At 52.5% G+C, this 23261-nt stretch overlaps 2 protein-coding genes across 4 annotated transcripts; one reads left to right on the top strand and one right to left on the bottom strand.

Moving 5' to 3' along the window:
- Nucleotides 1-385: 385 nt before the first annotated feature.
- Nucleotides 386-3211, top strand: NUDT16L1 (nudix hydrolase 16 like 1). Of its 2 annotated transcripts, XM_021550062.3 has the most exons (3): nucleotides 386-627; nucleotides 1040-1300; nucleotides 2225-3211. In XM_021550062.3, exons 1-3 carry the CDS (start codon nucleotides 403-405, stop codon nucleotides 2654-2656), a joined length of 918 nt encoding a protein of 305 aa, XP_021405737.1. In that variant the 5' UTR covers nucleotides 386-402; the 3' UTR covers nucleotides 2657-3211. The 2 variants fall into 2 exon arrangements, with proteins under 2 accessions (XP_021405737.1, XP_077642932.1); XM_077786806.2 differs by lacking the exon at nucleotides 1040-1300.
- A 537-nt stretch (nucleotides 3212-3748) lies between these two features.
- NAA60 (N-alpha-acetyltransferase 60, NatF catalytic subunit) lies at nucleotides 3749-23059 on the bottom strand. 2 transcript variants are annotated; one of them, XM_021550065.4, is made up of 7 exons: nucleotides 22960-23059; nucleotides 11901-12016; nucleotides 10638-10767; nucleotides 9359-9455; nucleotides 7021-7255; nucleotides 6114-6296; nucleotides 3749-5714 (listed from the first exon to the last, which is right to left on the bottom strand). In XM_021550065.4, the coding sequence occupies exons 2-6, from the start codon at nucleotides 12008-12010 to the stop codon at nucleotides 6140-6142; spliced, it is 729 nt and encodes a 242-aa protein (XP_021405740.1). In that variant the 5' UTR covers nucleotides 12011-12016; nucleotides 22960-23059; the 3' UTR covers nucleotides 3749-5714; nucleotides 6114-6139. The 2 variants fall into 2 exon arrangements, with proteins under 2 accessions (XP_021405740.1, XP_085448584.1); XM_085592458.1 differs by lacking the exon at nucleotides 22960-23059 and adding an exon at nucleotides 22347-22552.
- Nucleotides 23060-23261: the final 202 nt, after the last annotated feature.

Below are 23261 nucleotides of genomic sequence, written 5' to 3'. Positions count from 1 at the left end.
GGGCCAATGGGCGGGGCCAATGGGCGGGGCCAATGGGCGGGGCCAATGGGCGGGGCGGGGATTGGTGCGTGGGCGTGGCCAAGGCCCGGGGGCCTCGCTCGTTCCCGCCCCCGCCTCCTTCCCGGCATGCCCTTCGGCGCCCCGCCTTCCCCCCGCGCTTGGCCGGGATTGGCCGCGCGCGCTGCCCTAATAAGGCGAGCGGCGCGCGCAGCCCGCCCGCCCCTCATTGACCGCCCGCCGGCCGCCCCGCCTCTGCCGCGCGGCGATTGGCGGGCGCTGCCGAGAGCCCATTGGCCCTGCGGCGCGCGGCGCGCTCCCATTGGCCGAGGCGGGCGGCGGTCCCGCCCCCGCGGCGTCGTGGGCGCGGCGCGTGCGCGGAGCGGACGGCGGTGGCGCGAGGCGATGGCGGCGGTGGGGACGATGGCGGCCATGGGCCCGCTGCCCGCCATGGGCGCGCTGCCGCCTCTGCCCACGCTCGGCGTGCCCGGCGTGCCCGAGCTGAAGCCGCTCACGCGGTACGAGGCGATGCGGCTCGGCCCGGGCTGGAGCCACTCGTGCCACGCCATGCTGTACGCGCCCAACCCGGGCATGCTGTTCGGCCGCATCCCGCTGCGCTACGCCGTGCTGGTGAGGGGGGGCGAGGCCGCGCCGGGCCGGGGCCGGGACCAGGGCGGCGGCGGGCGGGCCTCGGGCTGGGTCGGGGCGGACGGGGCTGGGTCGGGCCGCGGGCTCCGGGGGCGGCGGGCTGAGGGGCGGTGGCTCCGCGCTAGTTCCCGTTCAGGGCGGTAGTATCAGGCTGGGCCCGAGCCCGAGGGGGAGCCCCCGGGCCCGCGGGTCCGTGCGGCCGGGGCGCAGAGCCCCGACGGCCGGGCCGCTGTCGGTGGATGGTCCTGGATGCGCCGGAGCTGGTAGTGCCGCGACGGAGCGGCCGCGACGCCTCCCGCGCCCCTCCGGCTCCTCCGGAGGCCTCCGTGCCGCCCCCTCGCCCCCCGCCGGGGGCCGCGCCGTGCCCCATTAACACCCTGCGCCTCTATTGCAGATGCAGATGCGATTTGACGGACTGCTGGGCTTTCCCGGGGGGTTCGTGGATCGCCGTTACTGGTCCCTGGAGGACGGTCTGAATCGGGTGCTGGGCTTGGGTTTAGGCTGTGTGCGCCTGACGGAAGCTGACTATCTGTGCTCGCACCTGACAGAGGGGCCACATCGCGTGGTGGCACACTTCTACGCCAGGCAGCTCACCCTGGAGGAGCTGCACACCATCGAGATCAGCGCGGTGCATTCCCGAGACCACGGGATGGAGGTGGGACACCCGGGAGGGGTGTGCGAGCTCTCAGTTAGCCCAGGGAGGCACCGCTTCCCTCCTGGGTCTGCCGGGCTGCCCTGGCCAGCCCGGCCGGGGAATGCACCGCAGGTAGAGCTGCCGGCGGCAGGTGCCCGCACCGCCCGTGGCATCGGCGTTAGGGACTGTGGCCGGGGTCGTGCCGCAGCCTCCAGACCTTAGCGAGCTTGAGCTCCAGCTTTTCCCGCTGTCCCACGCAGGGATGATCCCCGTGTTGCCGCTCAGCCTCAGGATGCGGGCGAGGGCCGTTTGCAGCTGGGGGGGATCTCCCCCTGCCCTGGGCCGAGTGCCCCGGACTGGACCGTGACCTCGGTGTGGTGATGTTGCTGTGACCCGAGTTCCTCCCGTGCGGGGGGCACCTTCCTGCCCCCGGGCAGCCGAGCCCGGCTGATGGCCGGGGCAGAGCGTGAGAGCCAGGGCCTCCCGCGTGCCCACGGGGCGCTCGGTGGGTGCCAACAGCCCTCCGAGCAGAGGCAGCGGGCGCTGGGTTGTGACCTGCTCGAGGGGACTCGTGGGTCAGCCGTGGTGTCCCCACGCAGGGCAGGGCTGGCGGGGAAAGCGGGACTCCCCATAGTGTCCTGGGGCAGCGGGATCCCTCCGATGGGGCAGAAGGGGGAGCAGAGCCAGGGCTGGGCTGAGGGGCTGGGCAGGGAGAGCAGGGCCCTGTGGGGGCATTTGGGCAGGGGCACTGAAGGGGCTCAGTGGGGCTGAGGGGAGCAAGGGCAGGGGCTGGTGTCGGAGGGAGGGGCAGGACCTGGCACGGGGGCAGGGAGAGCCTGGGACAAGGGCTGGCGGGCACTGGGTGAGGGTGTGGGGCTGAGGGGGTGTGGGGCGGGGGGCTGGTGCTGCTGTGGCCCCTGCTGAGCTGTGCCCGTACTGTTGCAGGTGATGGGCATGGTCCGTGTCCCCCTCTACACCCAGAAGGATCGCATGGGCGGGCTGCCCAACTTCCTGGCCAACTCCTTCGTAGGAACCGCCAAGTTCCAGCTCCTGTTTGCCCTGAAGATCCTGAACATGGTGCCGGAGGAGAAGCTGGCCGAGGCGGTGGCTGCCACGCAGAGGCCGAAGAAGGCGGCCATCGACCACAGCGGGGGGGCAGCAGGACACCACCACCACAAGGCGGGCAACGAGCTGGGTAGAGCGGGCAACGAGCTGGGAGAGAGGGCAGAGCACCCGGGCATGGTGCACGTGGGGGCCGAGCAGCATCTGGTGGGGCTGGAGGGCCAGGGCCTGGGGGAGGCCGAGGCGCTGGAGCAGCACGTGGGGCTGGGCGCTGATGCTATGGCAGAGCAGGCGGTGGCTGAAGGGATGGAGTGACGCCGCCGTGTTGGCGCTCAATTAAAAGTGGGTGAGCTGAGAGACTTGTAACTTTCTGACCCGTGGCTGCTGCAATGGCTGCCCACGCGATCCCACTGCCCAGCCGGGAGGGGTTGGGTTTGTCTAAAGCAGGGAAAAGCGATTTTATTTTTATGGCCATTAAACTCTTAGCGAGCTTCCCAGATCAACCTGCACAGCCCCTGCAGAGAGTTCATGTGCTTACGTGAGGGTGCCAGAGCCTTAGAATAATGCTTTTGATTTCAGGGACACACTGCTGCTGTCAGGTCCCCCTTTTATTTGTAAGGAACAAAACATCCAGTTTTTTAAATGCCCCATCTCGACTTGGACGTGGTTGTGTTGGTATGGACACAGCTGAGGCCTGGGGCTTCTGGTCAAGCACCTCTGCCCATGTTAGTGGCCGGGCTCCTGCTCGGAGTGCTGGCACAACGGGGCAGCCATGCCATGAATTCCCTCTGGGGCGTTGGGGATGCTCATGTGGGTCCCTACCTGGAGATCTGTGGGAGCAGGAAAGTGGAATAAATGGCTTTGCTGAAAGTTTAACGCTTGGGCTCGTTCTTGAGGCTGGTGCAGAGCTGGTGGTGACCCAGAGCCAGGGCGGTGCAGGATGGGGGAGCAGAGGCCAGAGGTGAAGGGCTGGAGCTGAGGTGGCAGGAGAGCTGTGGGCTGGCTCAGGTGCTGCACTTGAGAGTTTGGGGTGCTCCAGAATGGCTTGTGCTCCCCAGGGCTCCAGACAGGGGCTGGAGCAGCTTGTCCCAGGTGCAGCAGCACTGCCCAAGCACTGGCTGTGCCTGAGGGGCCTCAGTCCTGGCTGAAGGGGGCACAGCCTGTGAGGAGCCCAGCACTGCAGCTGAGCCTTAGGAAAACCCACCCACCCATCCTGCAGTCCTGTTGGAAGGGCAGGCTCAGCGCTTGTGGAGCTGCTCCCCGTTCCCTGTTCCCCCTCTCCCTGGTTTGGAGCAGCAGCAGCTCCCCCAGGATCCCCCCAACCCCACAGAAAAGGGCCTGTGGTCACCCCTGTGGGGCAGGCACAAGCAGCTGGTCAGAGGTGGATTCTCTGCAGGGACAGACAACTCCAAAAAGAGGTTTGGTTTAATTGAAGATATTTAGCGAGAGGTTCTTCAATAAATAATGGGCTAAGATGGGGACAGGGCTGACACCTCAGGACAGGGTGGTAGGAGGACACACAGACCAGTCACAGCTCCTTTGGGATGTGCCCGAATAGTGGAGTTGGGTTGTGTAGGGGACAGGAGAGAAACTGGAGACACAGACACACATCAGCCCCAGGCAATCAGGATAGAAGAGCTTCATTCTGGTCCAGAGAAAGCAAGTGCTGAGAAAAAACGGGCTTGGGCTGCTGAAGAAACTCTCAACCAACAGATGTGTTAAGTAAAACATATTTTTGCTTATTTTTTGCATTTTTGCTTATTTTGGATAAGCAAAAATACCCTAAACTGGAAACAACTGAGTGGGAGGGTGTCAGGGGCCCTGAGGAGGCACTGGGGCTGGGGGAGGAGCTGCTGCCCAGTGCCACTGGCACTGCTGAACTACAGGGGAGCCAGAGGTGACATGGGGTGGAAGAGGCCCTGGCACCTTGGGGCTTGACGGTCTCAAAGGCTGGGGCTTTCTGAGTGCCCTGTTTGACTCCTCATAAACACCTCTTTACCTTGTCTTGAGTCCCAGAAGGAGCAGCACCTCCCAGAACAGCCTGGTGCTGCTCTCAGACACCAAACGGGCCGGGCCCTGAGGCTGCCTGCTCTCCAGCCTGGCACCAATCACAGCAGCTCACCTGCATCCTTTGTTAGTGAACTCCCCCCAGGGGCTGGTCACTGGCAGGGCTTTCTGTGCCCATCCAGGCTGCAGGGTCATCCTGTGCTTGTTGGCTCTCCTAAGGCCCAGCCTGAGCCCTGTGTGACCCCCAGGGCCTGCCCAGCCCCTGCCACAGCTGGCAGTGCCAGCCCATCCAGGCCCTGCGCCGGCATGGATCCCCCTGCTCCAGTCCCAGTTAAAAAATGAAGCTGGAATAAGGAACGTGGTGCTGAGCTGGGGAAGGGGGGTTTGCCATGGGAATATGGCAGGGCCCCTGGCCTGGCTGCAGCTCCAGGGCCTCCACACAGGCTGCACATGAGCTCCTCAGTCCAGCCAGAGGCTCCCGGACAGGACAGGGCAGCCAAGGAGAGACTGCCCAGCACAGCCCAGAGGTGCACAGAGCACAGCCCAAAGCACCACACTGAGCAGCTGGGGCACTCCTCAGCAAGGGAAAGCTGTGATCTGTGCACACATCCCATCCCTCGGGATCCTGCAAAGTCCAGCCTGGTGCCAAGGAAGGGGAGAAGGGCTCTGGACCTGACTGTACACTGCCAGCTCCCATCCCCTGCTACATTCCATCCTGGACAAAGGCAGAAAGATCTATACAGTATAATACATATATATTTCACTATGAAATAGCAATTTCATTCCCTGCCTTCTACTTCCTGAATGCATCCTAAATTATATGCTTCTTTTTACATCACTCCAGAGGGCTGCTGGGGCTGGGTAGTTTCTCATGCGAGGCAGTTGCTCTCCCTGAAGTCACCCACAGGACGCACCAGCAGCTGATGTGGCAGGACCTAAACATAATTCCCATTCCTCCCTTTCCCCTGCCCCAGCTGCCCCCTTCCCCAGCAACAAGGGCAGTCTCTGCCCCAGCAGCCAGGGCTCTCCCAGTCCATTTCAGTGGTTCCTCACTGCAGATCCGTGCACCTCCCTCAGCTGCTCTCAGCAGCTGTGGATGGAGCGGGAGCAGCAGCTGAACCCCTGGACATGCCGGGTATGGGGAGGAGCAAACCGGAGGGAGGGAGGTGGCGGGGACAGTGCAACATGCACACGGAGCGGTGCCGAGGGCCCGCCCAGCCCGGGGGGAGCCGGGGCTGCAGCCCCGGGGGTTCTACCAAAGGTCAGTCCCCGTGGAACAGGGAGCCCCATCCGGGGGCCGGGTCACCGCCCAAGAGCTGTCATCGCTGGAACCAGAGCCGGGTGTCAGGTGGAAGGAGAAACAACCCTATGGAAAGAAAAGAGGGCAGATGTTTTAGGGAAACACTTAGGGAAGGTGTGCTGGGAGCCACTGGCCTGGAAACGTCAGACACTGGCAGCACTGGGGCCTCCAGTTACTGTGCTGGGACTCTGAGGGCTCAGGCACTCCTGCACTCTGCTCCAGCAGCTGGGAAAAGGAAAGGGACAGCAGGTTCCCCCCGCTGTTGGGGCTTGGGCTCCAGTAAACAAGGTCAGAATTTTATTTCCCTTCAAATGAAACCTGCAGGAGTTCAGCTGCTGGCTGGAGCACAGCCATGCCCAGACACCTTCCACGGCAGCAGATGAGCTCACTCCAGGACCTCTCCCAGAAGAGAGATCTGCCCAGTGGCCGTGGCAGGGAAGGGAAGGGAGCTGCCCCAGCACCCACCTGCGCTCCCTGTGCTCCCCCGTCCGTCACATGGTCCGGCTGTACTCGATGCTGCTCTTGGCAGAAATGCCAGACCAGGGCAGGAGGCTGCACAGGAGGCTCTGGGCTTGTCTGTATATCCTCTGGGGAATGGAGCACGGGCTCAGACTGGCTAGTGTGGAGCCAATGTGCTGTAGGTAGTCAGTGGCCACCAGTTAAGGACAGCAACGCTTACACTGTAACTTAGCAAAGAACAAAAATCACTCCTGGGCCTGCCCTGCCTGCAGGGACCCCAACACAGTGGAAGATGCTCAGCTCAGTCACATCTACTCCTTCCAATCTCTGCCTCCACCTTTCTATCAAAAGCGGGTCTGCTCTGCCCTGTAAAGAACAGCAATTTGGGAATGGAAGCTCCAGCTGGTGTAGGAAATACTTCCTCTAAGCAGTTCCCTTTGCACTCCACAGAAGATCCTGTGAGGATAGCAATCCATCCCCCTGCCCAGGGAGCTTGGAACTGACCAGCTACACCCAGGAAGGATCAAGTTTCTTCTCCATGATCTGTTGACCTGAAACAAACCCTCTAAGTCAGTGTGGGAGCAGCCTGCTGAGATCCAGGCCAGCCCAGGCTCACAGGAGATCCCAGGTCACAGGAAACAAAACCAAGTGTTTCTCTGCCCTGTTCATGGCTAAATCTTGCACCCTACAAGCCAAAGCACGCCCAGAACTTTGGTCTAACACCAGCACTCGCTCTCACTGGCATCCAACTTGCTCCAACCATCCTACATCAAGTAACTCTAACATCTCCCCCTTCCAGCTTCAGATTAAACCCACATCTGAGCAGGTTTCAGTTCCCACATCTACCCACTCTGCTGCTGTTAACCCAAAACAGGGCTTGGCCTCTGCTCAGCAGCCTGCAGGGAAAGGATATAAGATTGTCCAGGGTGGGTGCCCGCCGTTGATGTACAGGACGTAGGTGAAGCCATCTTTGAGGACCCCTCGGATGGAGTAGTAATAGGGGAGATAGTGGTGCTGTTTAAAGTCTCTGTTTTCATAGAAGTTTATTGCTGTGTTGTTGGTGGTGAGCACGTGCAGGTAGATGGCTTTGCAATGGTCCTGGGCAGTGGTGGAGATGTGATCTTTCAGACTCTCAAGCAAGAGGGAACCTGTTGAAGGGAAGGCAGCAGGATCACAGTGTGAGGGTGTGTGCACCAGGGATTGCTGCACACACCTGGAGACCCCAAATCCCACCCAGTTCTCACAGGACCTCCTACACGGTTTCTATACGTGGTCTCACCTATGAGCACAGCTTCAAAACCCAGAGATTTTGAAGACACAAACCTCTGACTCAATAACCACAAGGATGAGGCAGAACTTTGACAATACTGCCCACCCCAGCAGAGCCACTCCTGGCTTTGGGGAAGATCAGTTTCATTTTCAATGGTATCAGTTTCACCCCATACATGTATTTATTTTAAAACCATTTGAGACAGCAGAGTGTCAAAACAGGACTTCAAAAGGAGATTATTGTGTCTGCTGAACTTGAATCAAAATCTAAGAACTGTTGGGATTTTAAAATACCTTCTAAGGAAGAGTGGAGACAGCCTCATCCAACCTGGATTTGCTGCAGCAGGAAAAGCCAGAGAAGGGTACAGAGGATACTCCAGCCCCAAGGGACAAGACCTGGGGTTCATCCACACCACCTCAGCATGGCATGAAGGACCCAGCAGAACCTGCAGGGGAACTTCTTCCAGCAGGTGTGGTAACACCAGGCTGAAGAATCAGCCTGACTAACACACAGGCTGCTGCTGTTTCACAATCCCCAGGGCCTGGGGGACTCTCTGGAGGACCCACAGGATTTCAGAGCAGAAGTCAACAGCACTGACTTCACGTTTTCTTGATACTTAGTGAGAATCTATATCAGCCAAGACCAAAAAAACACTGAGATATCAACAGCAGAGCAGTTCAATTTTCTTATGAGATATTCCAGACTTACACCTCACAGAAATCCATCTGTCCTATGGTTTAAGAACAGCAGAGAACTAGAAAACAAACCCTTTAACAAAAATCAGAGCAAATCAGAGCTTTAGTGCTTAGAAGCATGGCTGGAGCGAAGAGCCTCCTGCATGAAAGGCTACAGCTTCAAATACCACTAGAAAAACTCAAAAGAAAGGTCTCAGGAAAAGCAGCAGCAGCTTTTTTTAGGTTGTGTTGCTACAGGTGCAAGCTCTAAGTTTTTGAGAGAGGACAGCAACATGCTGTGCAGCTGGAATAGATACAGGAAATACTGACTCTGAAAAGAGAAAATTCCAGCAAGGTAAGACTGGGGGAAAAATAGGATTTGGAAATTAGGACGAGACTGAAAACCACCATAATTTTACAGAAAGATCTCTTTACCAGCCTCTGTGATCATTCTGTGCTACCACTTTCTTCTTTGTACTGGAAAATTCTCTCCAGTGGCATTTTAATGGAAGGTTTAAACACTGCTCTCACCAAGGACTCTGTGGTCATTTCTTTATGTATCCTCTAGGTTTATACCTCTCCAAACACGCCTGGAGGAGAAGGGAGGACTTGGAGGTGCTGAGTTACACCCCTATCCACTGAGGAGACTCCAGGGGTGCACCCCTGGGTCACGCTGCCAAACCTGGCCCATTCCCTTCTGCAGATCAGAGATCCACGTCCTGCCTGAAGGGCAGCACTGGGGACAGCACAGCTGCTCTGAACAGAGACAGCCTTCCTGACTCCAGCATTTCAAATGGCTGCAGGAATGCTGCACGTGGCAGCAGACATTCAGAGCTGACTTGTACATTCAAGATCTAATCAGGCACAAGTAACATTATTTTCCAGTTCCCTTTGTGGTTTTTTCACAGTTTGTTGTATCTGTTGAAGATGAAAGATTAAAAGCAGTTCTGTTTTCTGTCTCAGGGATCAGTCTGCTGATACCCAGAAAGAAAATAATTTCAAACTCTCCTTCTGGGTGAAGTTCTTACACTTTCAGACAGCCTCAGGAGCACCAGTGTGAGTTTTTGGTGTGCTCAGCTGGCCCCTGGGAACAAGACTGACAAAGGCCTATGCTCTTTGGAAATATTTGCACATTGTGTTGTGCCCACACCAGTAAAAACCTCCCAGTGCACCTGCACTGTGCCCCTGCTGGTACCAGCCACAGGTAACCCTTCCCCATTCCCACAGGGATGCTGCAGGGGGATACTGCAGCTCCTCCAGTCATACCTGGCAAATACAGCAACAACTGGCACTGAGCAGCAGCTTACCTATTCCATGTTTCCTGAACTCCTTCACCACTCCAAGACTCAGGATGTAAGCAACTTGAGTGTCCACAGGAAAATTGGAAGCTAGGATATCTCCATCCTGCATAGAGATAGGACAGGTTTTTTAATAGGGTACCTGGGGAGGCACAGGAGAAAGCATGAACCCTGTACTGGAACACCTGAAAAAGGCTGAAGCAGAAAACTTCTCTTAACTGAACAGTCTTAGCTGAAGCTTTTGGGATGGAAGTTAACATATCCAAGCATGGAGTTATTCCCATTTTCACATGATCCTCCCAGAGGCAAACACAAACCACACTATTTCCTACATATGTACATTATTTGTGGGTTTAGGGGCAGAACAGGCTTGCTTTCTTTACCAGAAGGATCCAAAGTGCCAGTTCTGGAGCTACCCAGCAGTGTTTAGATCAACCCAGCAAGTCCTCGTGGCCTGCAAGCTGCACCTGAGCTGTGTCAGCCAGAGATCTCTGCACTGCTGGGGAGGACAAGGAGCACATTCCACAGGCCCAACTGCCCAGAGCAGTGCCTGAATAAGCCCTTGGCTTTCAGCTTGGTTGGAACAAGAGCCATTTGTAGAAGTTGCTGAAGATGCAGCTTCTGACTTGGATGAGCTTTGAGATGAAGCCAGAGAGCTGAGGTGAAGAGACCCATGTGCTACTCTGCTGGGATTATTGTTTAACCACATCACTGAGGGCCTTCCAGGAGTCAGACACTTCCTGCACTGCCCTTGCTTTTTTTTGTGCTCTTCTCCCATGCTGTCTTCACTGACCATCTCTTCTATCCCTCTCTGCTGCACTGGACTGTCTGTCCTGGCCTCCAGGCTCTGTTATCTCTGAAGTCCCAGCTCTCTGCAGACGGGTTAGCTCCCCCAGGGCTCAGGACAGGGACTGTGTAAAGGGAGGAGTTTCTGCAGGAAGTCACCAGAGTGACTCACCCAGTACAGCTAAGGAAGCTCTAATGAAAAAAAAAAGAGTTTTGTGCTCCCACAGCTACACCAGCCATGACCAGGGATTAGCCAGCAGGATCTGATCCCTCAGCTCTCCATGGGGCCATGCTCCAGCAGGAAGAGCCTCTGTGGCACCACACAGCCCCTCACCCACCCCGCTCCATCAGCTGGAAATCAGCATGTGCTTCCTTCCTTAGGTAAACTCAGAACAAGTGTCTGAATAGGGGAGGGAAAAACCCCACCCCAAACAGGTCCCATCCCCGTTCCCCACAGCAGGGGTTGGATTGTGTCCTGCTGAAGCCCAGGGCAGTCCCATACCTCTTTGTGCACCTTGGTCCTGCTCTTGATCTCTGCCACGATCATCCCCACGATGGAGCCTCTGTACGTGGCTGCGAGGGAAAAGAACTTCTTGTTGGAAGTGATATCTCGGTACCATGAGTCAGGGTACCTGGGGAGGAACCAGAAACAGCAATGTCAGGGGATGCAAAGCCCACGGGAACAGGCATTAGATGCTCCTCAATTGGAAACACCTGTTGCATCCTATTTAGTGCCATGGATTCTTTCATCATGTAATGGCCTCCTGCCTTGCTAAGAGAATCACATTTTCATCTTACAGTCTTTGCCCAGAGCTTTCACATCCATCTTTAGCAAGTCATTTTTAAATGCAAGATCCATCTGCCCTCATCTAAGAGTGTAAGGATCTCATTATTTGATACACATGTAAAAAAAATGCTTCATACTGATAGAAAAAAAAAAAAATCACACCACCAGCCTTCAGTTCTCCTCCTCCTTCTGCAGCTACTAAAGGGAAACTACTGTATGTTCATTTATTTCCAAGTGAGAGTTCAGCACATCTTGCCTTTATAAGAAATGTACAAACTCAAAATATTATGAATGCTTTTGCTGATTTGTTACATTTTATTCAATCTTAATTATAATCTGCTAGAATCCTCTATAAACCTTCTCCATGAAGCTAAAGTTAAAAATCCATGAAGTCTACAGCTGTGGTTTCCCTGGATGCTTTAGGCCAGAAATCTGTCAGTGTCCTCCAGAGAAGTTCCTGTTCTTGTGCAGTCATGGGCATTGACCAAATGTGGGTCTGGGAGCTGGCCTGGGCCAGGCTGAGATCAGCTTTATGGAGGAGCAGTGATCCAAGGGATGCAGTGCTCAGTTCCTGGGGACAGCAGAGCAGCCCCTGGGAACAGCTCCCTGTCAGTTCGGTTTGGCTCTGAGGCTGCTGTCCCAGCCCCAGGCTCCAGGACACAACTTCCTTTCACAAGCACAGGGATGCTGTCCTTTTTCCTGGAGGTGCTGCCCTTCCCCACCTCATTCAGTCTTTCTCAAGAAGCTGATCCACCCCTTTAATGGCAAAGCCCATTTTCCTGCCAAAATCTGCACGCAGGAAGTTTCTGATGGCTACGGTACGCTGCGGGCCAGGCAGCAAAGGACCTTTAACACCACCACAGTGCACAGAAGGTTCCCAACCTGCTGCTGCCCTGGCAACAGCCCTGAGGCTACAGAGAGCTGGAGCAGTACAGGTTCCCCCCAGTTGTCCCAGCTGCCCCCAGAGCAGGCACATACTCGATTGGGAACCAGTCTCCACAGAGCTGTTTCACGGTGTCTATGTCATCGTGGCAGAGCAGGCGCAGGTTCACATCCGACAGTGCACTCGGGGGCACCTCCTCTGTCATTCACGCCTGCAGGGGAAGGAAGCACCAGAGCAGAGATGGAACACAGGGTCTGATCCAACAGCACCACGAGGGGCTTCTTATGGATAAAGGAATTTCCCAGGAAAGTGATTTTCAGGGGAGATGAAACAAAACACGGCAACATTGACCTGAGAAGGAACTCACAGCTGTGCTGGCCATGGGGCAAGCCCAGCTTGCAGCTGAGCCTGCCCATCCCTGCAGCCCCATATCCATCCCCATATCCAGCCCCATCCCAATCCCTGGGAGCAGTCTGGTGTCTCTGTGTGCGAGGAGCACGTGGCCACAGCCCTTCCAAAAAGAGTATTAAATGAGGCAACAGCGTGCCAAGTGTACCTTATGTTGCATGGAGCTTTTCAAATGTCTGTGCAGCACCAACATTTTGTTAAAACAAAACTGAAGAAACAGCTTAAAAAGGAAGCACTGCTAGAGGAACATTTAGAAAGTCCTCTTGCACAACCCTGCCATCTCCAGTGAGTACATATGCAGAGGATTCCAACCCTTTAAAATGTTCATTTTGTTTAACCTGTGCTGGTGAAATGAGATCTAGTTTCACTTCCCCTCGTTCCTGTGTGCCACAGCTCCTCCCAGCCCAGCTCAGGGCGCTCAGATACAGAAATCCCAGGACACGTTTTCTGCACAGCCCTGCCACGAGCTGCTGAGCACCAACAACACTTGCTGCAGTGTCTTCGGCCTTTTTTAACAACACCAGAGGGAAAGAAGAAAGTGATAGCTAAAGTGGTTGTTGAAGCATTTGTAGCACTGATGGGTGCCTGGAGAACCCATTTTAGGCATGACAAAGCCTCACATGAGACAGACAAGATGAGTGGGGACAGGAGGAGTCGTTTCCTTATTTCTCTCACTCCGACCCTCCCAGGTAAAAGAACCAGACCAGGATGCAAATTTCAAAAACCAAAGCCACTGCCCTCAACAAAAATAAATTACTTAAGAGTTTCTACTTTCTTTTCCTAATTATAAGAGTCTCAAGGCTTGGTTTCAAAGTGCCAAGTTTTAAGGGAAAAGTTGCTCAGAGCAATGTTTGTCTATGCCTTCCTGGAAAAGGGATGCTCAGCTCTCCAGTGTTCTTGATTTACAGCTCAGAGCTCAAGGAAGAACCAATTTAAACACACTCCCCATTGGACTGCATATGCCATTTGAGCAGCTTCAACACAAATATTGTAACTGGCAAAGTTACAATCGCCCGTTTGGGCAATTTTAGGTTGCCAAAATCACAATTTAGCAATTAATTATAAATTATTAAGTTACTAAACTTACTTGGACAAGCTTTCCAGCACATGCTGGGATTCTCTGGTTGTCCTGTGCAGGGCCAGGAGCTGGACTCAGTGATCCTGATGGGTCCCCTCCCTTCAGCATATTCTATGATTCTACTCTGGCAGTTACAGTCATTCTGTACAGAAATGGATCACTTGTTCCTCTCCAAAGAATTCCTTAAAAAGCATCACAGCTATTTTCCAGCCTGTTCTAGGACTCTGGCTGCCTGTTTACTGAGCAGTCCAGGTCCAGGTGCCAGTTTCAAAACAACATAAGCCCCTACAAAACCTAGGCTCTTTGTTGCCTTTAAAATTTCTTTTACACTCCCATAATGGGCTGAAGCCCTCAGAGGCCAGACTTGGAATCTGTGTCCTGTCACAGTGGTGCACACACTCCCCACCCCCAGCCTCTGGTGACCTTTTAAGAAGCCTCAGCTTCACCCCATGGGACCCTGAAGAAAGGAGGACAAACATTTGCTGCTGAGGTTCATCTGATCCACAACCACTGGTTCTGGATGTTGTGGACCCCATTTTCACCCCCCACACCCCTGCTGAGCCATTTCAGAGCTGTGACACACCACGGGATCGTTTTCCTTGCAAAGTTTCAGTGCTCCTGTAAGGGAACACCCCTTCTCAGCATTAATAAGTCAGAGAGAAATAAAACCACCATGCCAGGGCCATGGTTTTGCTAATGAGTAGAAAAGACAGGGCAGCACAGGACACATTCCTATGAGGATTAGTCCATGTGTATTTAACACCATGTGCTCAAAGAGCTGGGCAAGCATTATGCATTATCCTGGAGCTGAAGCCAGGCTCCATCAAGTAATCCATGACTGTTTTGTTGAACAGGATAATCCCCTCCCCTCAAATTCAGACACCCATGGCTGGTTGTGTTTGCAGGGACTCAATCCAGATGCTCCAGCACATTTAAAGGACATTTGGGACACCCATCTGGCACCGTGTCCTGCCACTGGGGTTCAGGAGAGCAGAGCTCTGCCCCTTCCTCCTGGCCAGGTGTCGCTGCTGCTGGAGGAGCTGTGGGAAGTGGCTGCTATGAGCAAGAGAGGAGAAATTCCAGGCAAATCAATTCCCTTCATAGCCAGGTGACAGCCTCTGGGTCTTCTGGGATACCTGGAAAAACCAAGAGCAGGTCCTGACCCTGAGCACAGCCTGTGGCAATGCTGTCCTTAGCACACCCAAAGTCCTGAACTCAAGTCTCAGCCAACACAGTGACCTAAGTATCACCTTTAGAGTCAACTTAAAGAGGACAAAATACATGTTTGAAAGCACAAAATAAAACAAAAAACTGTATCAGTGTAAAACAAAACCCCATAAGTTAAAAGGGCTTTTAGGGGTTTAGAGGCAGCAACACTGACAACACAAGTTGTGACCTTTGAGACCAAATGGTGGCTGCTCTGAAGCCAAATGCAGGCTCCAGGGGCATGTGGAAAATTCAAGGGTGTCCACAGCCACTTTGGAAAACCAAAGTGAAGTTATTTATTTTAATATCTTTTTCTCAGGTGTCAGCCTTTGGTTCACATGATGGCCAACATCACCCACTGTCTTCCCCTCCTGGGGGCACAGTGACCTCACCCTTCTGTCCAAACAGGAAGCACTTGTTCAGGAGGATTAGAAAATGAGCCAACATTTCATATTTTATTTAACATTTCATGCTTACAAAGGGATAGTGCAGATAAACACTTGGAAAAGCTCTGAGAACACCCTCTTACAAAATACTGCAGCCAGGAGCAAGTAGAACTAGAAACTGAGCATTTAGTTCCTTTTCTTACATAAGACTTGCAGATATTAATGCATAACAAATTCATTTCAAAAATACAGGAAAGCATGAAAGTTTTATGCATTTTTACTAGTTTTCTGCCTTGGTCTATTGAAACAAATTTAGCAAAACAGTCTGGCCTCAAGTGAATTGAGTAGCTCTAAGGAACCTGTGAAATTCTTATAACAAATATTTAGCAGTAATGGAAGTTGGATGAAAAGAAATAGCAAATACATTACTAAATAAGCCAACTTGACATATAATTTTAAATTAAAGTGCATTGTGAGGCCTGAACTTGCTATTTAAAAAATGATGTCATAAATCTTTGGCATCGTTCAGTTCTAGGTATAATGAGCTAAAGAACAGTGTTTCACAGTTCTGCCTAAAAGGCAGCAGAGCCTCTGGCTCCAGCACTGGCCCAAGCCTTGGCTGGGCCTCCAGGACTTGTCCCTGCTCACTCAGCACGGCGCAGCCAAGCACAGGCACTGCCAGATCCTACTGAGAAGGAGCAGCTCTTGTTTAGAGCCAGCTGCAGGAACAGTTTATTTACATGGACCAGATGCTTCACAGCTAAGACACCTCAGCTCCAGCTTTTCTCAAGAGCAGGATGTTTTCATTCCCTCTTAGAGATCCTGTATTTAAAAAAAAATAATCATAATAAAATCTTCATAGGATCACATTTCTAGAGAGAAAGGCAGCCACACAGAACCAGTACTCTGAATCCAGCAGGGTGTTCAAATGAAAGATAAAGCCTGATGCTTTGGCAGACAGCTGCTTAAACGTGTTTGAAAATCCCTTCAGCACTTCCATACCTACGAAAACCTGGCCAAGTGATTCTACAAGTTGAGATTTCCCTTGTTTAGCACTGTTAGACATGTTTTAACAATGTTTCTGCCTCGTGCATCCTGCAAAAATGAGCTGGATTTCAGCAGTGAACAAGACGCTAGTTTAATTAATTTTTATTTTGACTTCAGCTTCCAAGCAGATAAACTCATGAAATTCCCAAATAAAAAATTTATCATCTAGCAACAAATATCACTGAATTTCTTAGCAGAATAAAAGCCAGGTAATCTTAGTTTGACTAAAGTCAAACAAATACCAACTAGGATTGTTTACAACTCTAATTCCCAGTTAGGGATGTATTGACTTTAAATTTACTGTTCACACAAAAACCAAAGTGAAGGAATCTTCTTCACTTGCAGAAACAAAGCTGGATCAAAGATCATCGATACCTTTTACTTTACTTAAAAGCTATTTGAGATCAATTCATCCCACAGAAAACAGCAGAGCTGCAGGGAAGAATAAAGAGAAGCCCTAGCAGGCTGTGGGTGGTTATAAAGAGACTCCATAATTCAGGCAGCGTTGTCCCTACAGGCACAGCCAGGCAGCCCAGTGTCCCAGCACCTCCAACATCCAACACTGCAGATCCTCCACCAAGGCTCAGGATGAAGATTTCCACCTTCAGGAATTCAAAGAATTCACTTTGTGCACACTCCTGATGGATTATTAAGGATTATCTGCTGTCCTTCCGCAGAAGGAAATGATTAAGGTCCTGCAGATGACTTGGGAGGACACACCACGAAGGGGCTGTCCCGTCCTGTCAGCTCCTGCCCAGCACTGCAGGACATGTCACAGTGCCTCTTTCATTTTACAGACACTCCCTGGGAGATCTGCACACAGGGACAGAAATGGATTTCCTTGTGCCTGGTTCCCTCACACCACAGGTCTGCTGCAGTGTCACCACCAAATCCTTGTTTGCAACTCCAGTCGCCATCTGGATGGTCTTCAGATCCCACTAACACAAGATTTCCAGGAAAGAAAAATTAATAACATTTGGCATCCTCACTCGCTTGTAAGTAAATAGGATCAAAGCCCAGAGAGAATCTTAAAGCTACCAAAGTGCAGGATTTTAGCTGTGACTGAGCACCACAGTACCCCAAACAGCCACAAAGTCTGCTGTTATCTTCCAGAGCACAAGCAGCATTTTTCACAGCTCTAAGTCTCTCTACCTTGTGTTGTCTGGCACTGGGGATTTGATTTACATTAAACCATTCAGTCTGAACCAGTCTAATTCCACAAAGCAGTACAGACTTCCCTGCTGCATTTCATTTTCAGCTTACTGTGTTTTTAGGTTACTGGTCTCGCAGGGAATGTTCCACACAGACACCTCTGTCACCAAGCTCCTTTCATTTATTACAATAAAAGTGCAACTGAATTTCAAAACATCAAGGATTTATTGCTAAGAATCTCAAAGAGGCATTTCCAGGACTTAGGGCAACATTATCCAAGCAACAGGAGCCAAATTTTTAAAGATATTTAAATACTTGGCTTGACAGCTTCACAGTACTACTTCAAGTATGGTCATAGAATAAAAAAACATAGGTTGGAAAGACCCTTTGGGGTTTAACCCAACTTAAATCAGGTTGCTTAGGCCCACATAATGTCAGTGAGGAGCAAATCTCTTCACTCTGCCTGGAATCAGACCAGTCCCTTTGGATCTAAAGGCACAACTGGAAGCTGGGGCATCAAATATGCTGCCTGCATCACCACTCACAGTGTGCAATGCAAGCACACCTGACAGGGCATTTGTTACACTCTGCTTATCCATTTAATGCTCCTGCTCCTTCTAGGAATGCCACAGGGGTTCATTTGGGACAGGCAGCACACAAACCCCACAGGGTACAGCTCCCCTCATTCCCACCTCATTGAGCCTGGAGCTCAGTCACACACTGAACGCTGACGGTTTCTCCTCCATCCCTGGACACTCAGCACATCCCACAGCAGCACTGCCCAAAACTGCCAGCACCTCATTCCCTACCCTAGCAGAAGCTTGGAATGAGTGAGATTCTTAATGAGAAATCTGGTACAAAATGACTGATTCTGTGTCTTGGTCTGAAAAAAATACAGTACTGTGGGTGGAAGCAGGCGCTGATTATGTGACTTCACAACACCTTTTGATCCATGTTTTTTTTTGCCTTTTCTACCAGAATCAAAAGCACTGAGCCTCAAAGCCCCCCATGGGCTCCAGGTCACTCAGGGGTGTGCACTAGCTCAAGACTTGGAGCTCCTCAATATTTAAATTCCTTGAATAGCAGCTTTTTTTCTGTGCAGAAAACTGCCCTGCCAACCACCTGCCCTGGCACAGCTCCCCAGGCTGCCACAGGAGGAACACACCAGGTTAACCCAGCCCTGCCATGTGGATCCCATCTGCCCCCAAGCACTCATGGGATTCTCTTGGGGACATCACTCTGGAGAAGGGAGTTTGTCAGTGCCTGGACTTTCTTGTCCAGTAAATCCATCCAGGGCAGTGTGCTTGAGTAGCACCCCACAGTGGAGGAGGGCAACACCCAGTGAGCTCAGGGAAGAACATGTTGGAAGGAAAGCTGAATTTACCTCAGCCCCAGAGAGGCTGCAGAGTAACCTAGGGTTGAGATAAGACATCTGTAGCAGTGAATTGTCAGGTGTCCTGAGCCAATTCATAAAGAATCACATCTCCCTGAGAGAGCCAGACCAACGTGGAAGGAACAGACACACAACTGAGCCCAAAGTATAAAAACTGGACAATTTTGCTTTAAAAATTTATTTTAAAAAAGTAAATTTTGAAGGAAGCAAAGCAGGCTTCAAGCTGTGTACTCCTTCCTGAGCACACAGAGACTAGAACAGGCACCTGGATTTGGATCCAACCATACACTGCCATCACTGTGTTCAGCTTCTGCTGTGATTTCAGCATGTTGCTGTATCAATCACCCTGCTCAATCAGACTCCCACCTAACACCAAATACACCAAATAAGTCAATTGGATTTTACACCCTCCTCCTGTGGAACAGCTACACGAGCTTGGCCAGAGCACGTTGAACTCTGACAGCCAGGAAGGCAGCACTGTCACACACAGCCTGGGAAAACCATCCTGGCAATCAGCCCTCCTCTTAACACTCACCCCAGATGGCTCAGACTATTTTTCCTCAGCACTGAAATGCTGAAAACACAGATTTGTGCCTTGTCTAGAGCTCCACACAATTTTCCACTCTGCCCTCATCGAGGTGTGCAGACCACAGCACTGAAAGCCTCCAAGCCAAACCCCCAGAATCACTGTCATTAACAATTTGGCTTCCTGCCATGAAGGATCAGGATTTGAAACAGTCCCCAAAAGGATATTAAAAAGTGAGAAGGCAAAATGTAGTTTTACCTGTGTAGGAAGCAGTGGTTATTTATTAGAAATGAAGAACACTTACTGTTAGTGAAAATCCTTTAATACTCGTAGCCCTGATCTTCTGCACACTCGCAGCTGGACTTGTCAGACTTCCAGCAGCAGGAAACATTAATGTTCTGCATGTGGGTCACTTTCTGGGCTGTTCTTTCACCTTACAGCTCTGGAAACATTTCTGGAGCCATGGATTTCACAGCAGCCAGCCCCCAAATGAAGTGTCTCTAAAGCACACTGCACAAGGCCTGGCTTCCTGCTGCCCCAGATACAGCAATTCCTCTGGGAATGGCAAACAAGAATCTCTAAGAGGGTTTTGCTGTTAAATCTTTTCTTGTTAAGATGAGGAAAGGAAAATCTGCTTTGTGACAGTGGCACTGTGGAGAGTTCAAACCCAAGGGTCACAAAAGAGACACACTGGCAACAAGCTCCTAGCTGGAGGGGAGATTTAATCACAGCAAGTTTCCAATAGGCGCCTCTTCCTCCAGAAAACAAATTTTAAAATCCCAAAAAAATCCATTGTACTTGCAGGCCCGCTGCCCTTTCTGAAGTAGAATAAACAGCCACACAGAAAATGTGTGTAGTGGCTGAAAAAACAGCCAGAAATGCAGGCTACAAACCCCTGGGGAAGGGAATTTGAGGTTGCCTCCATTTCCTACACACTGTCCTCATTATGGAGCAGAATTAACAAAACCTACACCCCCACAGGAGACACCAACACAACTGTCCAGAGGTTAGTGCAAACAAGAGGCTTTCAAATAAAATACAATTTGAAAAAGCTTGGAAAGAACATTCCTTCCTCAGCTGTCAGACAAGTGCCCCAAACTCAACATGTCTCCGAGATCCTGGCTTTAAAATTTGAGCCAAAATGGCTTCACTTCCTTTCCTTTCCCTTCTTCAGCAGTTTTCCAAGTATGAGACACTCAGGTTCAACTCAAAAACCCCACTGCTGCTGTTTTAAACTAATAACATTTAAAAGGGATCCTGGTATAGGTGTCTGCTCTGACAGTCACAGCAATAAATTGAGAAACAGAAATGTAAAACTTAATTAAAAGCCAATGTTGAAAAAGTGAGCAGCTCCTGTTCCTACCTCTGCAGGGAGGAAAGTGGATGGGGGGAGGCAGAGTGAAACATGAAGCTCAAAGTCTTTTTGCAAGTCTCTGCATTGAAGCCAGCAGACAGGCTGTGACAGGTTAAAAACCAGGGAGGAGGGAGTGATCCCACTGAGAACGGTTTTGGATAGCACTTGGCCTCCCAGTTTGTAGACAAGGTGGAGATCTAGGCAGATCTTTTTCTGCTGTCACTCTGGACAGCAATTTGCTCTTTAAAAGCACCTGAACACGTCAGAGAAGGAAATCCCTGCCCATGAGCCCAGCAGCCTGGCCCCAGCAGGAAGCAGAGCTGCAGGATTTCTGAGTCAGCCCTGCCAGGAAGTCCCTGAGTGTGCACCAGCCATTCCTCAGGTATTCACAGCAGAGCACCTGGGGCAGCCTCTGCAGGCACAGCTCCACCTCTCACCCCAGGAATTGCACTGGGAGCGCCCGGGGTGGGGAACAGAGAGGTGGGAAAGAGGCAGGAAATGACAGAATGGCTTTTGGGGTGGCAGGACCAGCTCAAATCAGCTGACAGGCTCTGAGCCCAGCACTGACTCACAGACCACACTGGCCCAACCCCTGTTCTCAGAACACCCCCCAAAAAACCCTCCACCAGGAGAAAAACCCCAGCCCCATATGCAAATAAAGATCATCTTACTGGGAAAGAAATAACACCGGACATGAGAGAAGCACCAGGCTTTGTCAATAAAAATAAATGCACGTGCTCTGTGTTAAAGGCTGTTTGGCTAAAGAGCATTTTCTGAATTCCACTGGCAGTTCCCACAATGTTTCATCACATTCAACTCCAGTCTGGATAGCAGGAGTCAGGATGATTGACACTGGTTCGAGAAAAGAAGTGAAAATTAAGAATGCCACAGGTTTAAAGAGGCATTCACAGGACAGGCACTTCCCAACGAGTCAGACACGAGAGGCCAATTTGCCTTAAGCACCTCAAACAATCTGCTGAGAGAAACAGCAGCAGCTTCAAAGAGCAAATATTGTCTCAGCACCACTAAAAAATGTTTCTTTCTTTGCCACCAGGTGTGGAAACACTAATTAGGGCAGTTTACCAGATGTAACAAAACTTCTTTTTAACCTGCCAGAGAAAACCTTCTGCTTTAAAAGCCTGGTCCCCATCACTGCCTCTGAGGGGGGCGAGGCAGCTCAGGTTTATCTCTGGAAATTAATTATCACACACTGGGACAGACCCACCAGTTGGGGTTCTGGGGTTATTTTTGGTTTGATTTCTTTTTCACCTCACTTGTGAGACACCGCTAGAGTTTATTGCCAACAGAGATCTGGATAATCTGAAAACACACCATGCTCTAGTGCTCCCAAAATGCTCCCACAAGTGTCCCCCATAAAGACTTTTGAGGATACTAACCTGGAATAAGGAGAGTCTATGGCAGATTAAAATAAATTAATTACAAGAATTAATTAGATTAAAATAATTTAGGATGAATCCCGAGTGAAAAGAGAGTCCATGCAGCAGGTTCATAACAACTAGATGGAAGAAGAGGAAGAGAAATGCAAAAGTGGCTGATGATCCTTTGGGACAGGGCACAGATCTCCAGGATGGTAAAATCTAAAGCAGCTGCAGAAAGCTCCCACAATGCCAAAAAACAAGTAAAACTGTAAGCTGGTAGGTAAAAAAAAAAGGAATGGAGCTGGAAGGAATGCAAAATTCGTGTTGAGCACTGCAAGGGGAAAAGGCACCCAGGCTCAGTGAGAACATCTGTGGCCCAGCAGCAAAGGAGGACACTGGGAATTGTCAGAGAGGGGCGAGACCCATCTCAGAGAGTCTGGTCTGAGGCAGGTACGGACGTTCAGTGCGTCTGTGAATCGAACACCAGAGGGGAAGGACGCGTGGCCAGGGCTCAGGAGCTCAGCAGATCACCCACAACGGGCTGGGAGCTGCCCTGGCACAACAAAATCGGGATAAACCAGCAGGGACGGAGCAGGCCGAGCTCAAACTCACCACGCAATTAAATACTGAGACAGCTCCCAGCAGGACACGGAAATAATCTGGTGCCGGTAACCACGAGTGGATTGTCCGCGACACCTTTCAGCTGCTGGGTGGCCTCAACACACCCCTCCAAAACAGCCAGCCGGCAACAAAGAAAGGCGGGCACAGGCGGGCAAAGCTGGGCACAGGCGGGCAAAGCTGGGCACAGGCGGGCAAAGCTGGGCACAGGCGGGCAAAGCCGGGCAAAGGCGGGCAAAGCTGGGCACAGGCGGGCAAAGCCGGGCACAGGCGGGCAAAGCTGGGCACAGGCGGGCTAAGCCGGGCAGCTCCGCTCTGCCCGCGGGGACGCCGGATCCGGCCGGACGCGACATTCCCGGCCTTCCGCGGAAATCCGGCTGCGTAGGAGGAGGAGATGGAGCCGGACACAGGCACGGCAATAGCACCGAACTCTCGTTAACGGGAGGGACGGGAGCGCATCCCCCGGGCCCACCGTGACCTACGGCCGGGGGGGCCGCGGTTGCCATGGCGACCGCGCCGGGCCTAGGCCCGTCCCGGGCCACATCGCCATGACAACACCAGCGCCCTTCCCCACCACGGAGACCCTCCCGAACTGTCGCCCGCTCACCTGGGGGGGGCGGCGGACGCGCCCTCAGCACATCCCGGGCGGCGGAACCGGACGGGGAGCGCCGGGCACGGGCGGCGGCGGCGCTTCCGCAACCGGGCACGGCGCAGCAACGCGCCGCCCCATTGGCTGCCGCCGGGCACGTGACCGCCGGCGCCGCGCATGCGCACAGAGGCGCGCCCGTCCCCTGAGGCCACGTGGGCGGTGCCGAGCGGGCGGTAATTAAGGGAGGGGTAATCAAGGGAGGGGTAATTAAAGGAGCGTCCTTGAGCGCAGGCGCTTGGGAAGCAGGAGGCGGGGCTGGT

Source organism: Lonchura striata, chromosome 14 (assembly GCF_050655825.1).
Source record: "Lonchura striata isolate lonStrDom1 chromosome 14, ASM5065582v1, whole genome shotgun sequence".
Taxonomy (NCBI): Eukaryota; Metazoa; Chordata; class Aves; order Passeriformes; family Estrildidae; genus Lonchura; species Lonchura striata.
Note: the sequence above shows the minus strand (reverse complement) of the source record. Positions and strands in the feature narration are given on the sequence as shown.

Bases quoted from the DNA above. Each gene is read 5' to 3' on its own strand.
- NUDT16L1 (XM_021550062.3), top strand. From the start codon at position 403: ATGGCGGCGGTGGGGACGATGGCGGCCATGGGCCCGCTGCCCGCCATG. The intron at 628-1,039 runs GTGAGGGGGGGC...CCTCTATTGCAG, and splicing joins CGCTGCGCTACGCCGTGCTG to ATGCAGATGCGATTTGACGG. The intron at 1,301-2,224 runs GTGGGACACCCG...GTACTGTTGCAG, and splicing joins CCCGAGACCACGGGATGGAG to GTGATGGGCATGGTCCGTGT.
- NAA60 (XM_021550065.4), bottom strand. From the start codon at position 12,010: ATGACAGAGGAGGTGCCCCCGAGTGCACTGTCGGATGTGAACCTGCGC. The intron at 10,768-11,900 runs GTATGTGCCTGC...GTTCCTCCCCAG, and splicing joins GGAGACTGGTTCCCAATCGA to GTACCCTGACTCATGGTACC. The intron at 9,456-10,637 runs GTATGGGACTGC...ATCTCTATGCAG, and splicing joins GGACCAAGGTGCACAAAGAG to GATGGAGATATCCTAGCTTC.